We start from the raw sequence: 20,237 nt of genomic DNA, 5'->3' as shown, positions 1-20,237 counted from the left end.
AATAACCAATTACACAGAAAAACTAGTGAGGTCAGGGGTTCACCTTTACAAACGGTGAACTTTGAACTTAACATCATGCAATATCATACAAAAAGTACCAACAAGAAATTTAGACACATTCCTATTCATTCATAGAGGAAGCCCTCTTTTGAAAAGCATAAAACAGATATCGAGCACAGTTTCTGATGATGTCTGGCTTTGTGTTATTCATGAGTGCAATAAATTTATACTGTGACAAAGGTTGTTGCGTGTAAAAACTAGGAATGTACTGAGTTCTAAGGTCATTATACAGTGGACAAACAAAAAGAAAATGGAATTCGTCTTCAACAGCATCAAGACATACTGGACATTTTCTCTCATTGAACTGTAAACCAAGGTGTCTACCCTTCTCTACATCAACGGGTGAGCGGAAACTCTAAATTTGAACAGTGTCAAGCGGAAAATGGATTTCATTTCAATCTTAAGATATTGTTCAGCAACTAAACTTGTTTTAAATAATTTATAATTACTCAATTTAGTATACGAATTTATTTCGTCACTCCAATTTTGGAAGTCAATATCTAAGCAACGTTGACGAAAGCTATTAACAAATAAATCAGTTCATTCCAACCCCTTGATTATACCATGCTTCAGCAAACCCGTATGAAAATAGAATTGCTTTCACATGCTTTACCCAACACTCCTTATTTGAATCGGCTAATTTACATTGGAGATGGTAGCAATTAAAAACATAACGATTTGTGTTCATCTTTAAAATTCTTAACCAGTATTTGATAACTCTAGTTAAACGGATAGTTCTCAAAGTTGAACGACCCATTTCTCCTCTTATCGAAGCATGAATATATAATGACTGTGATGAAAGCAAAAATTTACAAAACTTAATGTGAACATTTTCTATTGCTGGCGCTTCAATATAACCCCATATCTCACAACCGTAATGTAGAATTGGTGAATTTTTGTATCAAATAACTTAAAACATAAATTTAAGGGTACATGACCTAATTTCTTTACATTTATCATCAGAGCATGGAGAGCTTTTGTTGCCTGATCGGCTAGCTGTTCCACAGCTCTTGACCAAATACCTCTTGATGAGAGCTTTAAACCAAGATATACATAGTATGGAACGGTTTCAACGACACAACTTCCATAAAACCATTTTTCGTAACTTCTAAGTATACCACCGTTCCTGAAAACTACAACTTTGGTCTTACTTAGATTAACCCTTAATTTATATTTATCACAATAAAACTTTAATTTTGAGAGTAGTCTCTGTAATCCAATAGCGTTATAAGATAGTAAAACAAGATCATCGGCAAATAATAAATAGAAAAGTTTGACAAGACCAATTGAACACCCAACGTCATCACCCAAAATATGATCTGCACGGAGTTCATTATGTAAATCATTGATGAAGAAAGAAAACAGAAAAGGAGACAGGATGCAACCTGTTTCACACCGACAGGACAATCGAAAAATCTGTTAAACCAGAGGGGGTTAAAACGCTTGCCTTCACTTCTTGATACATAGAATGTAGTATACGATACATGTTCCCTGTAATACCGGCATTGCCAAGTTTGAAAAACATTGCTATTCTATTTACTCTGTCAAACGCTTTTTCAAAATCTACAAAAGCACAATAAAAACGCCCCCTCTTAGTTGTTAAATATTTTTGTATGAGTGTGTTAATTATAAAAATGTTGTCTATTGTACAGTATCCAGCTCTGAAACCTGCTTGTTCTTCCCTTGTATATTGACATGTCGCATCCCATTTACAAAGCCTATTGTACAACATTCTAGCAAAAATTTTGCCTGTTACAGAGAGTAAAGAAATACCACGATAATTACAAGCTGAATCACGTGCCCCCTTTTTGAATATTGGAAAAATAATGCCTTCCCTCCAAGCCCTCGGAAATTTTCCTGAACTGAAAATGCCATTGAAAAGAATACAAAGTAAATTACACAATTCATCACAACAACACTTAAAAAACTCTGGTGGAACACCATCAGAACCGGGTGACTTTCCTGACTTCAAACTTTTAATACTTTTCATCACCTCCTCAATGGTAAACGGAGAATTTAAAATATCATTATACTGGTCCATTGAAATGATCCAAAATTACCCCGGTTAAAATTGTCAACAGTGATATCAAAATGGTCCCACAATTCAGTATACTCTGAGTTTTCATAAAGGTCATTGGGTGGATTAAACAAAGATTTGAAGTATTCCAACCATTCAGATGAATTAATTGATTTAGGAATGGATACTCTAGATGTACGCATAAAACTCCAGAATTTTTTACTATCATTGTTTTGGGCTGCATTCACAAAATCTGTAATTCTCTTTTGTCTAAAACTTTCCTTTTCTTTAATAACACTTGTTTATACTCTTTCTTTTGTATCTTTAAATTGATGAGGTCCTGTGCAAGTCTGGTATGCCGAAATTTTCTCAGAGAAGTTTGCAGCTTTGCTCGTTCTAATTTACATTCATTATCAAACCAACCATTCTGATTTTTATTGTGTGAAGTGTTACCTGACTGCAACCTTGGCGGTAATAGTGCATAGAAAAGGTCATTGAACTTTGTTACAGCCCCATCTATATTTGTATGATCTAGATCGAGATAAATTTCTCGAAATTGAAAATCATAATGACCAGACAGAAAATTTGTCTTGAAAGCAGTGCCCATTTCATCTGTAAATGTGTATCTCGAATATTGTTGCATTTTCTGTTGTTGATCATCAGCACTTCCGCCATTGTCTGTGTGTACCTTGTTTTTAGTACTGCCTCTAGTGGCATATGGTCGGATTCTATTCTGCAACCAACATTAAAGTCTTCAATATCATTGAAAATATCTTGTGAAACTAAAATATAATCTACAACACTAGCGCCATTGTGGGTTATACACGTAAAATTTCCATCTTTATCGGAAGATTTGCGGCCATTTACAATTCGAAAAGACACCGCTTTACACAAGCTAAGTAAATTGTACCCGTACTCATTTGATTCCTTGTCACAATTACAACGATTACCGATATTAAAATCAACGCTATAGTATTCACCAACTGGTACATACATTCCAGTGTCATTGTCAATAAAATCGTTTAACTCTGCAGTGCGGGCGTTAAAATCGCCCATTAACATAAATTTAGCATTTGAATATTTCTCTGTCAGGTTCACAATGTCATTCTCGATCTCAGCAAACATGTGTCCACTTGAATAGGGTGAATCAACAGGTGGTATGTATAGAATTCCAATTATCAGTTTCTCTTGACCCGGAAAGTCAAATTTCAGCCAAAGAATATAATCTTTGGATAAACATAAACGCTGAGTAAAATTTGCGAGAGTATTTTTAATATAGACTACTATACCACCTGATTGTCTTCCCCTTATTTTAGTACGTTGTCTACTGACTGAATTTACAAAATAACCATCCAGAGGAGGAACTTGCGATTCGTTTGTAAAGGTTTCGATCAGAGATATAACATCAAAACTTCCAATGTACTCAGTAAAATCGTGATTTTTCCATTTAGACAATAAACCTCTCACATTCCACATTAAACAATTAAGAGTCTTAAATACTGGATCAGACTTATCAGTAGTTGTCGCACCCTCGTCATGAATTATATTTGAGCCTCGGCCAAAACCCTATTTATTTATTTTGATTATTTTATCACTTTCCATATCGTACATGAAAACTTCCCCTTCAATTATCAACTTATCGTATGATAGAATGCATTTCTGGTCCCTTTTTCTTGCATCATCAAGATACGGTTTTAATTTTCTTCTCACCGCTCTTACTCTGTCCGTGTAATTTTCTGATACGCCAATTTGTGAGTCACTCTGAGAGTCCCTTTGCTTCATGTGCCTAGCAGACTGAAGGACCATGTCTCGTTGCTTAAATCTTGAAAATTTAGCGATGATTGGACGAGGTGACGATTTCGTTTTCAGTCTGTGCGCTCTCTCTATTTCTATGTCGTCTTCAATATTCAATTCATCTTTAATATAAGCTTTCACTTTCTCTTCAGATTCTTCCCATGTTTCTCGCCCTGTCTGTTCGGCAAAACCGTAGAAAACAAGATTGTCTCTCCTAGATTGGGCTTCCATGTACTCTGCTCGTTCATCCACCATTTTGAGACGTTTTGACAGAGCGTCATTTTCTTTTCTCAGTCGTTCGTTTTCTTCCTTCAACTCGTGTACTTCATGACCTATATGTTCCATTTTCTCACTAGAATCCTTAAACTGTTGCGACATTGAACTTTTGAGACTTTCGACACAACTGTTAAGTTGCTCAAGTTTCCCATTGACGTCCTGTCGGAGCGCAGAAAGCTGTTCCAAAATTGCAGTAAATTCAGGATTCTGGCTCATATTCGGAATATCAATGCCAAGTTCATTTAGCTTTACTTTGTCTTGTAGTTGGTCTGCTGGTTGTAGTGCTTGATTTATTAGGCCCTGGGTTCGCCTCGACATCACCTGCACTCAAGAGCAGCATGCACAGCACCAGTCTCAGTATGAATGACACGTAGCCTCTTCTCATTGTTATGCATGGTACTCTACCCGGCGTTTTCCAGCGCTGCAGGAAACATCCAATTTTAGCTCGCCACTGCTCCAAGGAAACACCCATCTTTTTACAATTTCAACAGCACTCTGTACTTAGTGTTATAAAACTTGTAAGAAAATTTTGTGGCGGAAATCTTGCGCAATTAGGTAGAAATATCAGACAATTTTCGGAGCTTCTGCAAGGACAATCGACCCCAGCAGGTGACCCTTGACCCTTCAGACACTCACTATGTGAGATAATATTCTGTATATTCCAGAAGAGTCCTTTCAGAATGTGCTTTGGAATACAATTCAGAATAATATTCAGACACTCACTATGTGAGATAATATTCTGTATATTCTAGAAGTAACAAGTCATTGACAATGACATAGTCCCCACTTGTAATAGGAGTATTATTCTTGATGGGGCAGGGAAATGAGGTCATTAAGAAGTATCACTCGAGTGTATATGTTCAGATCTATGGACACATAGGTCTATGTCATTATTCCCATTTTGAAACAAGAGGCATGTCTAAGTTATGGTTCTAAATCGGGAAAAAAGATCAGACCTCTAGCTGTATTGGCCTGCCAAGAAATACATATGTGCATAATAAATGAGGTACAAGATGTGACATCTTAAGGTCTACTATCCTATCAAAATTGAAGCGTAAAGAACTTGTGGTTACTGAGTTATGCATATATATGCATATTCAAGGTCAAAGGTCATCAAGGTCACGTGACATTTTGAAAAAAACCCATTGTATTGCTAATTAATCCATATATGCCAAATTCAGACCTCTAGCTCTATTGGCTTGCCCACAATTATATAAGGGCATAATTAACTAGGTAAAGCATGTGTTGTCATAAGGTCTCCCATCCTACTAAATATAAAGGACATAGCACTTGTGGTTACTTATTTATTGACATAATTGTGTATTTTAGGTAAAAGGTTATCGAGGTCACATGACATTTTGTCAAAAAATTTCTATCCTATAGTCTGTCCCTATATACTAAAATCATACATTTACCTCTATTGCCTTTCTGAAAATTAGATATGCACATAATTAATGAGGTACAATATGTGGCGTCATAAGGTGTCCCATCATACCAAATATGAGGGTGTAGCACTTGTGGTTCCTGAGTTATGGACAAATATGTATATTTGAGGTCAAAGGTCATTGAGGTCACGTGACATTTTTTCAAAAAAATTGTATTGCTAAGTTATCCCTACATAACAAAAATCAGACCTCTAGCTCTATTGGCTCGCTCAAAATTAGATATGTGCATAATTAATGAGGAACAATATGTGGCGTCATAAGGTGTCCCATCATACCAAATATGAAGGGTGTAGCACTTGTGGTTACTGAGTTTTGGACAAATATGTATATTTGAGGTCAAAGGTCACTGATATGACATTTTGTCAAAATAATTGTATTGCTAAGTTATCCTATATACCAAAAATCAGACCTCTAGCTCTATTAGCTCGCTCAAAATTAGATATGTGCATAATTAATGAGGAACAATATGTGGCGTCATAAGGTGTCCCATCATACCAAATATGAAGGGTGTAGCACTTGTGGTTACTGAGTTTTGGACAAATATGTATTTTTGAGGTCAAAGGTCACCGAGGTCACGTGACATTTTGTCAAAATAATTGTATTGCTAAGTTACCCCTATATACCAAAAATCAGACCTCTAGCTCTATTGGCTCGCTCAAAATTAGATATGTGCATAATTAATGAGGAACAATATGTGGCGTCATAAGGTGTCCCATCATACCAAATATGAACAGTGTAGCACTTGTGCTTACTGAGTTATGCACAAATATGTATATTTGAGGTCAAAGGTCACCAAGGTCACGTGACATTTTGTCAAAAATAGCATTGCTAAGTTATCCGTACATACCAAAAATCAGACCTCTGGCTCTATTGGCTCGCTCAAAATTAGATATGCACATAATTAATGAGGAACAATATGTGTCATCATAAGACACGTCTGTTTATTACGTAGCTTCGGCAGAATAAAAGTGTGCGCATGCGCGAGAAACGAGACTAACATAACCTCGCGAGAACGTGCGGGAGTTGGGTGTTTAAATTTTGATTTGGAGGTACGTCAACTGTCGAAGTCGATCTTTTCCCGCCCCTTTCGAATACATCAACCATATTTGGACATGTCACATGGGTTTTAGGGGAATCCCCTTACGTCATTGAACAGCCATACACATATATTGAATGCTTGTGCAGGCCTGTAGAGCGATCGCCGGCGATCGACGGATGCGGAAGTTTTCGTTCCTGAAACGTAACAATAAACTTTCCTTCGAAAAAATTACCAAAGAAAGTTGTGTCAGTAAAACTCCCACAAAGTTTCTGTGAAAATGCCAATAGTTTTTCGTGATTTTTTACCCCTTCTAAAGACAAAATATTTTGATCGTGTTTCCGGGCATACGATGGGTTACCGGGGCATGACGTTGCAAGACGGCGCGAATTTTAAAACCATTTCGCCTCGTAATCGTTTTCAGCCATCGTCGCCGTATGCAGGTTTGGTGAATTCGTACACGATGTCAGGCCTAGAATTTCACAGAAGTGTCATTGAAACACGATGTAGATTTTGTTTTGGTAATTTGAACAGGTCAGGTTCTCGTAAGTACAGCGTACAAGACTATGTGAGCGATGTTCAGTGTATATTTCACATTGATGTTTCCCTTGACGAGCATGAAATCCACCCTCAACAATTTTGCGGCAATTGTAAAAGAAAGCTTTTGCATGGAAAGGAGGCTGCTCTTCACCAGAAACACTATGATATCTGTGAAAACTTTGCAGAATGGTCGAAGCATCCAAGAAACGGGGACTGTAAAGTGTGTAATAAGCTACTGACATGCAAAAAAGGAGGCAGGACTCCTAAAAGACGCCAGTCCTTTAATAAATATTCAAATTTGCAAAAGTTACCACCCACCGACACATCTGCAGATAAATCCATGGAATCAGCTACAACTTGTGAGCTGGAAACTGAAGTCATTATATCTAAAATCAATAATGAAAAGGCTGCAAGTTTTCTTTCTCCAGAAAATGATATCAGTTTACACCCTGAAATTTTTGAAGACACAATTTCCTCAGAATTTCTGTGCCCCATATGCAAGGAGGTCCTGGATGCACCAGTACAAATTGTGTGTGGACATGTTTTCTGTGGGGAATGTCTTTGTGAGTGGGTGTTAGCTGCTACAACAGTTATAAATTGCCCAATCTGCCGCTTTGAAATGAAATCATCATCATGCATAATCAAAGTAGCAATCCCCTTCACTACATGTCTTGGAGAGAAATTACTGACTTGCAAATCCTGCCAGGACACTCTTCCTTTAAGTCAATTGAAATCCCATGAGCACTGTACATCTGTTCAGTCAAGTCAAAAACACAGTGAGGCAGTGATACCTCTCAGTGAACCTGAACATGCAGTATCAGTATTACTGAGGCCAGAAGTATCCCTGGCAACCATACCTGGCTATGAAGATCTGGCAACAAAATGCATCAAGGAAAAACTGGAGTCAACACCGAATGCAAGAGCAGGTGCTCCTGTGAGATTCAAAACTGGTGGTCCAGTAAGTTCTGTCTCTAACTTGTTTTATTGCATTTTGATGGACTCAATTGCATTTTAATACTGTGATGGCTCCAGCAGGCTACATGGACGGATGCACCAACATTTATGTGGAAGGTTCATTTTACATGTATTTAGAAAATGACATATCTACAATAGTATTTACACAAATGAAGCTGTGTATAGCATTACCTGCTGTGTAGTTTTGTTTCTATAATCTTTCCATCAAGTTTGGCAAGTGATTCAACAGACCAACAGACATGCCAAAATATAAAGAAACTGCACAAAACACAGCTGATACTAATCTTGCTTACCTTCTGAATTTTATTACTTACCTGTACCAGTGGTGGAACAATTTCATGATCTTTATCTTTCAGCTCTTTTGTTTTTTTGTGTGTGATTTTTTTTCACTTTTTACTTTACAGCCTCTGTATGTGCAGTGCATTAGCAAGCCCCGAAAGGACAGTTCAGCAGTTACAACAAAAACAAAGTCAAACCGTGTCAAACTAATACAGAGACTCAGGGACCAGTTGAGTGGTGGGAAGTCTGGTGTGCAAGAGCAGCTGACTCATGAGCTGAAATCCCTCAGTAAAACTGAACGGGCAGCAGTTCTGAGTAACCTTGGGCTATTACCAGATATGAAGGAGGGTGATGGTTTGAGCTTAAAAGTGGATATGAGACTTACATGGTATCAGTTCAGGAAACTTAAGCAGTAAGTACCTGTATGCCAATTTTTCTTTCTAAGAATTTCTAAGGATACTTTTCTTACTTCATAAAAATCACTATAATGAAACAGCTCATATTTTTTTAGAAGTGAGTGGTGTTATTTTATGGCCTTTAATATATCATTTTAACAAGCAACACACTAAATACATTTCCACTAAGTTTCCTTTTTTCTTTCTTGTGCGTCTTTTCATTTACAGGTGGTTGAGAAAGTGGAAACTCAGTCTTCGAAGTGAAGCTGAAGATCGCAAAGAGTTTGCAACACTGACTCCACCAATATACACTGAACACCTGCCTTTCATGTTCACCATCAAAACATCCACTGGTAAGCAGGCCTCAGAAATTAGACTGGCACCTCTGGCCGGATGTGATATTTTACACCTTGTTGAGGAGCACTTGAGTGCAAATGAAAGGTTTGTAAATTTATTTTTTTAGACCATAAAAAGGGTGTTTATTTTTTCATCTTTGGTGATGTCTCTAAAGACATCACTATATTACACTGAACATTTTTTGGTTGATTCCGTTTCACTTGAGTTCCATCATTGTTTACCCACTCACAGTCAACGAAAACAAGTTGTGGTTGATCTTGTTCTCATAAAAGCATTTCAGAAACACTCAAGTCTCAAATATCTGCCATACCTCATGTACGCATGTAATTATCTAAAAATGTCCTCACCTCATGATTATAATATGTTCTTCATCCTAGATAAAGCAAGTATACAATGTATGTCTATTTGATTTTAGACTTTGTAGGCTGACATGGCATGAGGGTTCTATACCCGAGGACATTATTCAAGTCAAAATTGGTGGAGACAAAGGTGGCGGGTCGATGAAGTTTGCTTTTGAAATCTGCAACTTGGATCATCCTAATGCCAAGGAAAATACAGTCGTATGGTTGATGTTTGAAGCAAGTGATAACCACCATAACTTGAAGCTTGCACTTGAAAACTACGCTAACAGTATCAACACACTAAACGGATATAAATGGAAGTAAGTAAATAACCATTGAATGACATTGAACTTAAAACCTAAAGTAGCAATTTGCAATGAAATTTACAGAAATCTTTTCATACTTCTTATTGTTTGTGGTTTGAATTTGTGTACTTTTAAGAACAATGTGACCAATTGATTTGAAATGTTGTCACCTAAACACTTTATAGACTCTGCCCTATTGTTTTTTGTCCACCTTTTACAGGCAGTATACCATAGAATCAATCCTTTGCGGTGATTACGAATACCAGACTAAATTGTATGGATTGTCAGGGGCTGCAGGTGAGTGAATCACTTTTCTCTCTGATTTCATCTGTCTGTAATATCACTCTCATCTATCTGTAATATTACCCGTTTCTAACAACTGTCTAATAACCAGTTTCAAATTGACTTTGCACTGTAATGTATGTTTTGTATCTTTGCTGATGTAGGAAAGCATTTCTGTCTCTGGTGTAATATCACGAAAGAGAATTCACAGAAACCCCTGGCAGAAAGAGGCAGGCAAACTCCACGGACCCTTGAGAGCATCAAAGCAGCATACAGCAGATTTGTCAGCAATGGATCCAAACTTAAAGATGCCTCAAAGTTTATGAACTGCATCCATCAACCACTGATAGAAATCCCCATTGACCAGGTGAATATGTGTGACCTGATCTCTTTTTGAGGACTAGTCACTATACGTTAGCATGCAATTCTACTGTGATGACAGGAGAAAAACTAAGATAGTTATATTATCTTCAAAAAACAATGGTATGATTTGAGTGTGTTATTTTGTTTTGATAGGTATGTCCACCTGCATTACATCTCAGCTTGGGCATCTTCCTGAAGCTCTTTAATTTGATGGAAAGTTACTGCATACCACTGGATGTCCAAATGTATGTAAGACTACACCAGGACAATTCCAGTGGCAGCAGTAACTCTACGCCACCATCTAACAAACCTGTAGAGTATGACACCTACCTCAGCATAGCATGTGAAATAGCTGCCCTGAAAGATGCCATGAGAAGGATTGAGGTGGAGGTACAAGAGATAGAGAGCAGCATGATGTCAACCTTACTGCATGACCACCAGTACACTGCTTCCATGCAATGCACTGAAGATGTTACTGGACTACAAGTGGCTAGAGACACAAAGCAGAAAGAGCTTCTAAAATTGGTTAGTACATAATATGAAAGAAACAATTCCTTTTTCAGAGTTGAAAATTGTTTGAAAGCATGTAAGGGAAAGTCAAGATTGTCTTTGTATGCCTTTGAAATGCACTGAACAACTGCAAAAAAGCCCTCACATTCATGTTATTGGAGCTGCGTCAGGGTTGTTTTTGAGGGTCTGTGGTATAATATAGTTTAAATGTTTCTCCAGGAAACAGAGATTAACACTAAAGAAAAGGCACTGCCAAAAGAAGCTGGATTTGTCAACAGAGCCATTGATAACTGCCTTCAGACACTTCATGTTAAAAGACAAGCATATCATGGACGGAGTTTCATTGGTAACCATGTGGACATCTGTTTAAAGGTGAGCATGTAAAATTTATTATTACATCTAATGTACGGCGACACCATTAAAAAGCATGTTAAATTGGATGTGATTATAGAGCACCTTGTCATGAATATCAACTTTTTTTTTCAGCCCAAGAATATATCTAGTATCTGTAGCAGCATAGTAAGTTGTACTGAAGTTCTCTGCCCAGACCTTCTTGACAGAGCACATGATATCAGAGATACATTTGAGCCTCTTTTTCTGAAGTTCAGTAGATGCCATGGTGTCTACAGTGTGATAAGACCATTGTCTCAAAGTGAAATAATCCAGTTTGGTGAGTGAATATCTCTACACCTCTCTCAAGTTAATTCACGTGTTCTCCATCAGAGCCATTGATATGCCACTTACCTGCTTCATCTCAAAAAGTTCCCTTTTATTTTTGTAGCTTAGTATAAATAGTATTAATGATGTATGATTCATGGTATTAATTTACATACAGAATAGAAAATATCCAATCTGTATGTCGGAAAATAATTCAGCTCACACCTCTTTATGTACATAAAATGCAATCAAACTGACAAGAAATAACTTAATTTTAATTCATGATTTATTAAATTGAGAATCGAAATGATTATAAAATAAAACTTGTCTAACTTCTTTTTCAGGAAAGAGTGTAGAGGACTTCTTGTCTTACTTCCGAAGCAAGTTCCCAAGGGAGACTGTCACTCCTAAGATGCACATTTTGGAAGACCATGTTGTCCCTTGGATACAGATGCATGGTGTCGGCTGTGGGCTGCATGGCGAACAGGGCATGGAAGGCATCCACTCCGTTTTCAATCAGTTAACAGCTACATACAGCAGGATCCCTCAGAAATTAGACCAACTGCAACAACTAATGAACATGCATCATCTGTCAGTTCATCCAGTCAAAACCTGCGATAAACCAGAAATCAAAAAAAGGAAACTTAAATCAAGAGAATGATATGAAATAAAGAAAAATAAACTACTGTTGTTCAAATAATGTCTTTTGTCTACTTTGTATTCACCTTTATTTACACAATGATATTTGAAAGAATGTTGAATATGCTTCTTATTGCTATCAGAGTCTGAGGCTCAGTAATTTGATTAATCAACTCAACGCATATTTAATTTTAAACATGCTGCATTCGAGTTAAGCTTTATCAATTTGCATGAAGGACATGCCGATAATGTTTACCGTCAATAAACTACAGATATGATCTGAATCGTGGTAATGTAAATATGGAGGTAGAAAACACTTTTGTAGTAACCTGTTCGTCTTGCTAAAATGAGGACTGATTTCGCTATGCAATCATGTATTTACAATTTTCCAAAAAGAGCACTTCTTACAGCGTATTAGTGGCTAAGATGAAAAAAATATCTGACCTCAAAAGACGCTATATAGACGATTTGACCAAAACATAGTCTATAGTCCAAGTCACGGTCAAGAAAAAAAATGTAAACAAACGCACGTGACGTTCGCATTGACCCACTATGAGACGTACGTACTACCCGATCTCTAGTTCTAAATGTCACGCCAGAGTCATGTACATAATCAAATACTATGAAATAGCTCTGGGGCATGAAAGATGCTGAAACTATTTTGTTCCGATCGCGATCAGAACACAAATCACTGCGTTATCGACTTACCTTCGCCGTCTTTGCATCGAACAAATCACAACTCACTCGACACAAGCATCGCAAAATCGTCACAAAATGTACTTACCTGTACCCTTTTTCATCACGACTGCGTCCTCTTCCGTTGCCATCATTCCCGCAGCAATACTTCACATTTTCAACAGGATAAATGTGAGTTTTCACCATAAACGGGTAACAATTTTCAGTGTGCGCGTAGCTCGGCAAGCATGGCGACGCCATTTTGCTTACCGAGCATGGGCTTGATTAGGTCGCGCATGCGCACACTTAATTTCTCGCGTGAAACAGACGTGAACGTGTCCCATCATACCAAATATGAAGGGTGTAGCATTAGTGATTACTGAGTTATGCACAAATATGTATATTTGAGGTCAAAGGTCACCAAGGTCACGTGACATTTTGTAAAAAAATAGCATTGCTAAGTTATCTGTACATACCAAAATCAAATCTCTGGCTCTATTGGCTCGCTCAAATTAGATATGCACATAATTAATGAGGAAATATGTGGCGTCATAAGGTGTCCCATCATACCAATATGAAGGGTGTAGCATTAGTGATTACTGAGTTATGGACAAATATGTATATTTGAGGTCAAAGGTCACCAAGGTCACATGACATTTTGTCAAAAAAATTGTATTGCTAAGTTATCCATATATACCAAAAATCAGACCTCTAGCTCTATTGGCTTGCTCAAAATTAGATATGCACATAATTAATGAGGTACAATATGTGGCACCATAGGGTGTCCTATCATACCATATATGAAAGGTTTAGCACTTGTGGTTACTGAGTTATGGACAAATATGTATATTTGAGGTCAAAGGTCACGTGACATTTTGTCAAAGCGTCTGAGATATCTGCGTGAACGGATGGACTCACATGGATGGACTTACAGACTGACATGACCCAATCTATGAGCCCCCTGGACTTTATCTGTGGGGACTAAAAACTGTGTCACTGCATCCTTTTTGCAATATGAATACGATGAGAAACTAAATTTTTATTTTTCTTGGCCTTATACATGGGAGTCTATGGACTGCCTTATACATGGGAGTCTATGGACTGCCTTATACATGGGAGTCTATGGACTGCCTTATACATGGGAGTCTATGGACTGCCTTATACATGGGAGTCTATGGACTGCCTTATACATGGGAGTCTATGGTCTGCCTTATACATGGGAGTCTATGGTCTGCCTTATACATGGGAGTCTATGGAGGTGAAAACTAAAAGTCCTCTACCACGGCCAAATTTGATCGCATTGTGACACAAATCAACATGCATCTGTATTAGGTAGACCCTTACCAAAAAAACATACTGGAAAGTAGATGTAATGTATACTCAGACCCTGTGAAAAGTATCATTTTGGAAAAATTTGTAGTAAATGCATATACTTGAACCCTACTGCACATGCCTCAGGTAAGAAAAAATTTGAACGAAGCTGCCCCAAGAAATAGTTTGTAGTGTCCGAGTACGCTCAGTCCCTACAATTGTGCTGCAAATCTTCATGAGAGTGTATTAAGGTTAGAATTGTCAACAGTTCCAAGGCTATGCGAAACCTACATAACTTTGCAATAGCCATGGTCTTTGCCAGAGTTCATCATTACAGAGTCTAAACTTAACTGTGCACTCTAAGCAGATAACTGCAGTCTGAGTCAGAAATTGCGAAGAAAATTTACAGCAGAGTCTAAGTCAGATATATGGATAGTGTGGGTACGCTTCAAGTGTACACTCCGACTGGATGGCTAACTGACTTCTGAAATCAGGGAGTGAAATTGCCACAGATTGAGACAGCAACATCTATTTCACACATTGCTTGTGCCAACTTGTGGTATTCACATGTTCTTTAATGCTCAACCATTTCATCCAGGAGACTACATATAGAGCTGACACAACTTGCCTTGCATAACTATGAAATAGCATGATGACAAAGTGTTCTAAGTTTGTGTTCTTCTTACACAAGAACTGCACTTCAAAAACTATATCATTGTTTGCAATCATGCATGATTTTTTTACAGTGTTTCATCTAGAGAGGGGGGCAGGGGGATTCCCCTCAGCTGACATGTTGGCACCCCCAGTAATTTGTCAAGGGGGGACCTGCCCCCATGAAATGGCGCCAGTCACACCTTAGAGATACAGGTAAAACACATGCATGAACTGGTGAAATCCCCCCCTAAATTTTCTGGTAAAGGGGGACCCCCCCTGTTGATGCCATCCTAGGTGAAACACTGATATTAAATAAAACTGCATCTACAAAATATTTAATATACAGTAAATTCATCTTTATTTAATTTTAATCAGGCACATTGCATGGTCCAAATCATTCTTTTTCAAATGTATTAGGAACGTGACAAACAAAGTTACAATCTTTGTTGAGTGTAGCAACAGAAACCATTACCTCATAAAATTTGGCTTACAGGGATGGCCACAACTGCTTGTTTTTCTTTATGTAAAAGTTAAATATGTGGAATGGAACAGTGAAAAGACTGTCAGTCACAATTTTTTCTTTCATCTCTTCAAATTAATTTATGACAGCAAGATGTTCTACCCTTTTGCAAACACACACATCTGAACAGAAAACTGGATTGGGACAATAAAGTATGCACTTTACCTTCATACTTGTTGTACACAATGAAAAAAAATTGTAAGTAACTTGGTCAAGCAGAAATAGCCTGTACTTAGGATATTACCTGTAATTCAGTAGCATTCCGTACCTTTCTTGAGGGAGATCATTCACAACAATGTAAACAGGCCAAACACTGAATTTTTATGAACAGAAAAGTGCTACACCATCAAAGTTGATTTGAAAAGAGACATGTAGCTCCTGGTTTTTCTTTTCATCATCAGTTTGGATGAAGAATCCATCTGCTTGAAGATGCTTCTTGTACAGCTTTTCGTCCAGAACATCTTGTATGTGTTTGGTATGATTCTGTAGTGTCTTAAATATTGCAGACCACTATGTTTGCCTTCTCCTCTACAATAAAGAATATAAAGCAATAAATTATCTATATACTGCATGTTCTGCAAAGCTTCATATTATTATAAATGCCCCCCCCAATAGTATCCTATGTTCACTGTATGCAATAGTTGTATATATTTTAATATGCATGTACAATTGTGTAATTCAATAAGCTTTACAATAACACTATTAAACAAAATATGACTTCTCTTAAATTGTGTCCTTTGTTTAGTCTACTGCAAGGCAGATTTTCCTATTTCTACATTCTGTACATTGGCAAATAACAATGTCTAAATTGAAAATCTTCAATTGGTTATGTAATTTTGAGCTACATACTGACAAAGCAATATGGTTTTAAAGAAGCCTGTATGTCATGTAAAAACCAACCTATGGAATTATGTCGATCAATACTCTGTGCAGTAGATGGTTGATTTTTGCAATTGGCTCTATCAAATTCAGTCCATTCACGCATTTAGAAACAAACTATGCTGTCCGAGCATAAATAATTTAGGGCAAATAACACACGCATCTAGACTACAGTTCAATACCTTTTTAATTTTTTGCTGAGAAAACACAGTGTATGGAAAGTAGATGGAAAGTATTAAAAGTGAGGGGTGACTGAGCAATTGATTTAAAGAATTTAGGATGTGAATAGTTATTTTTAATCACGCAAAAGAATATGCAACATATCAAAATATTGGACTACTTACGTGAGAATCAATGGCGTTGAAAGCTGCTCCACTATCGGTAGTCACCAGTACTTCCGCGTTCCGGTTCTGCATTTGCCTCTCCGACCACTTCACTCTCGCAATCATCTAGTTCAGAGTTGTTTGTTGTCAATGTCAGTTAATGTTGTACCATCATAAACTCGTAATAACTGGTTATCATTTCGTTATGTGGAATTTCGGTATGCACATCGCTGCAAATGCCGTTTCGAGGTGACGACGAAGGCGTATCACTGCACTGTGCCACGCGTACAACGCGTACGATCACCAGCTGTTTCTGAACCATATATTGAAGCTTCGATATGAAGAGACACGTTGTCACCGGTGGCTGCTTCTGAGCTTGCGAATCGTTGCTGTTCCATCGCCATCTTGTCATTCGTTTGTAATCCTTTATGTGGGCTTTTCAAATGGCAAAGGTAAAACAGTGATCGTTTTTCTTGTAGTTGATCGACGATATTGTTCCTTGTTGTTTACTGCGTCCGCCATGTTTGTATGATGAATAGTACCGTATGCAACACGCATTGCCGTTGGCTCTCACAAAGGTCAAGGGTCAGTGTCACTTCGTTCAACATCCAACTGTCATAATAGTTTTCGCTTAGGAACCAATTTGAGGGATAATTTTTGTTCATTTGTTAGTTTAAACTATAAAAACGGGTGATTCACTTAGTTCGAAATTATCTAAAGACCTTATCACTGCATTACGAATCTAACCAATGACACGCAATGTTTTAATTCTGGCGGTACTGCGCACGCGCAAATTGTCCCGGCGGGTAGATTTGGAGACTGGATTTCAATCAACAGCAGCTGAGAGCAGTGTAACCGTATCGTCCGCAAAAACTCATTCAGCGAACTATAAATCGTCTAACAATGGGAATATCAAGAGGCAAGAAAGTATCTACTCACTTTGGTGACCATGGTAAGTATTCAATATGAAGTTTTATGGTTTCAGTCGTGCAATATTTCGAGTCATCGTTATTCATCGTATGCACTGGTAGGCATATGCATTTGACCTTGGTTCATGGATACACAAAACCGGCCAAAACCCGACAATGTTTGTATCTTAACTATGATCAGACCTAATTCCCATACATTTTTGAAAGACATTGAGGTATAATATCCGCACTGAACCATGATTATAAGTTAGAAAATTTGTATCATTGTCTCCACAATGTAAGGGTTACGTAATAACAGACCATTCAAATTCCACGGTATCAGTGATTGTCCGTTAATTCCGAGCTAGCCCATATCACGTGCATCTTCAACCAATCATTTGTGACAATTCCGGTGGATTGCATGGCACAGCATGACAGACCCAGAAAACATGTTATGGACCATGCAGCTCCATCATCATATTTTCGTTAAATCAACTTATATTAATAAATGTGAAATTTATGAAAGAGTACACTGCAAATACTGTAATTGCTTTTAAAGACAGAACTTATTTTTCTATTGGTAGCAAACATTTTACCTGCCTGTGCCATTCTGAGCAGTACAGGTTTACTGATGAAGTTCTTCATAGTGAGTGTGTTTTATATTATTTAGAAACTGCATTTTTGTGAAAGTTGTCAAGTACTTTGATTACACAATAATAATAATAAACAAGGTCACATACTAATTTTATTTTTATTGCATTCAATATTTCTTACAATGAAGATGCTGGCAGTTATACCTGCATGGTTCAAGAGTATTTACTTATGAACAGCAGATGAACAATGCAAGGAATAAAGGAATACACTGAAAGAGTCTGGGACCAAGGCAGCACTCTTCCTGCTGCAATGCTTCTACAAAACAAAGGATCTGGTTGGAAAAAAACTTGAAGGGAGCTAACTGTCGTGAAAGCATTGATCCTAATACTGTTTCTGCAATTATTGGTAAGTTTCATATATTCCTTTCTCTTTCCCTACAAGCACCTCACATAGTGCAATGAGTGTAACTTTATGTGAAATTAACGTATTTTGTATTTTTGCTCACATGAAGTCCATGCTGACTATTGTTATCTAACTATTGATCAACAGATACTGATGGAAGCAGAAGTGACGATGGAGATGGCAGTATCCATGGCAATACATTTCCTGAGCATTCTGGTGTACAAATGGATACTGATATTGACTGATATAACTAACAGTGAGTGAAGCATTCCATGAATCTGTCAAACTTGTTTCAACACAACAGAGACTTCATACTCAGAGAACATTTCATCATTACATTTTTCACAATGCAAGTACAGTGAAACCTATCCTTAGAACAAACCATCTCAAACTGTGCAATCATTTTTACTGGACTGCTGTTTTCACATTTCACTATTTTACAGAAAAGATATGTACATTTACCTTATAATGAAGTGTGACATCACTCAGGACAGTACATTAAGCAATTTTACTATTTGTCAACATGCTGAACAATGCAAGTTTGGATATTTTGTAAAACCTTTTCACTTCCGACAGTACTTTGATAATGTTGTCAAAATACAGTACTCATGCCGATAAAACAAACTTCTGAGAAACTGTATTTTACCTCTTTGTTTCAAACTGCTGAATTGAACACAAGAATTTTATTTCTTGCTCCAGCTTCAACAGTGTCATACTGATTTTTTCACACCATTTTGTACATTCAAGTTTTTTGGTGAAATTGTCATTTATAATGATATTTTTAACTCTGCTGTTTGAAATATTAATGCTTATTTGAAGATTTTTTTTATTACACAAGTGCCGATAAGTGCTAAAATTAACGGCAAATATTTAAATGTATTGATTTATGAGTTAGTCTGTCACTTACAATATCCTAAATTGCTCATCACAAATTTTCTAAAAATACAAGAGTTAGAATTTTTGGACACAAATATTTGAACGCACACAACAGTAATGGTAACGTCATCTTTCAAAATATGCATTGTTGTTGTTTATATCTTTCACACTGTTATTAAAGTATGATCACTGTTGTTAATTAAGCAATATGATTGTTTCAGTGTGTGCTTTGAATAAGAGACCGGAAAATGAGGTGAGTGTTGCTGTTGACAATCAACATCAAGAGACTAAGGTAACTTATCAATACTGCATGAATGAGTAACCCCTATCGATCACACACCCACCCCCCCCCACCCCGCAGTCGATGTGATAATGGATGACTAGCATATACATTATGTGTACTTCTTTATGCTCGACGAAATCAAGTACGCCCTGTGTACACTTTTTTACCCCTCCACAACAAGTACACTCCATTCATACTTTTTTCACGGAGGTTCCCTAAGATTAAGTACGCTCTACGTATACAAAAGCGTTCCAATATTGGATAGCTTTAAGTAGCATCACATTGGATTCTGTGTACTATATAGGTACACTCTATGTGTAAAACATGTATCTTTTTTCTTTACTGATTCTGTACAAAGATAATACATAGTTTTGAGAAATATGTACACTTCACGGGCTACATAAAGTAGGCAAAATGTAGGGTGAATTTTGGTAAGGGGAGTACTATCCTTTTACCAAGTTTGAACGAAATCGCTCCAGGCGTCTGAGATATCTGCGTGAACAAAAAAAGTCATAAAATATGCAAATGATCAATTAATTAA

General features: G+C 37.2%; 1 protein-coding gene and 3 long non-coding RNA genes across 6 annotated transcripts in view; 2 read left to right on the top strand and 2 right to left on the bottom strand.

Annotated features, from left to right (window-relative positions):
• Positions 1-17,357, bottom strand: part of LOC139126440 (uncharacterized) — a 178,358-nt gene extending 161,001 nt beyond the window's left edge. Inside the window, exons 1-2 of one of the 2 annotated variants that reach the window (XR_011550577.1) lie at positions 16,655-17,295; positions 15,333-15,959 (exon numbers count right to left, since the gene is read on the bottom strand). This is a non-coding gene — a long non-coding RNA (uncharacterized lncRNA). Of the gene's footprint in view, positions 1-15,332; positions 15,960-16,654 lie in introns of those variants that run through there. The other variant, XR_011550576.1, reaches the window with a different exon arrangement.
• On the top strand, positions 6,531-12,585 carry LOC139126264 (uncharacterized). Its single transcript, XM_070692313.1, has 10 exons — positions 6,531-8,126; positions 8,548-8,834; positions 9,046-9,258; positions 9,590-9,835; positions 10,041-10,117; positions 10,267-10,469; positions 10,619-10,990; positions 11,195-11,347; positions 11,462-11,645; positions 11,977-12,585. Exons 1-10 carry the CDS (start codon positions 6,909-6,911, stop codon positions 12,291-12,293), a joined length of 3,270 nt encoding a protein of 1,089 aa, XP_070548414.1. The 5' UTR covers positions 6,531-6,908; the 3' UTR covers positions 12,294-12,585.
• LOC139126266 (uncharacterized) lies at positions 11,901-13,329 on the bottom strand. Its single transcript, XR_011550505.1, has 2 exons — positions 13,056-13,329; positions 11,901-12,244 (listed from the first exon to the last, which is right to left on the bottom strand). It is a non-coding gene; the product is annotated as an uncharacterized lncRNA (long non-coding RNA).
• Positions 17,358-17,444: 87 nt separating the features above from the next.
• On the top strand, positions 17,445-19,620 carry LOC139126439 (uncharacterized). Of its 2 annotated transcripts, XR_011550575.1 has the most exons (4): positions 17,448-17,585; positions 18,126-18,187; positions 18,323-18,540; positions 18,685-19,620. It is a non-coding gene; the product is annotated as an uncharacterized lncRNA (long non-coding RNA). The 2 variants fall into 2 exon arrangements; XR_011550574.1 differs by lacking the exon at positions 18,126-18,187 and having other exon boundaries at positions 17,445-17,585.
• The last annotated feature ends 617 nt before the right edge of the window (positions 19,621-20,237 follow it).

Source organism: Ptychodera flava, assembly GCF_041260155.1.
Source record: "Ptychodera flava strain L36383 chromosome 3 unlocalized genomic scaffold, AS_Pfla_20210202 Scaffold_27__1_contigs__length_13241970_pilon, whole genome shotgun sequence".
Lineage (NCBI taxonomy): Eukaryota > Metazoa > Hemichordata > Enteropneusta > Ptychoderidae > Ptychodera > Ptychodera flava.
This window is presented reverse-complemented; position numbering and strand designations above follow the sequence as displayed.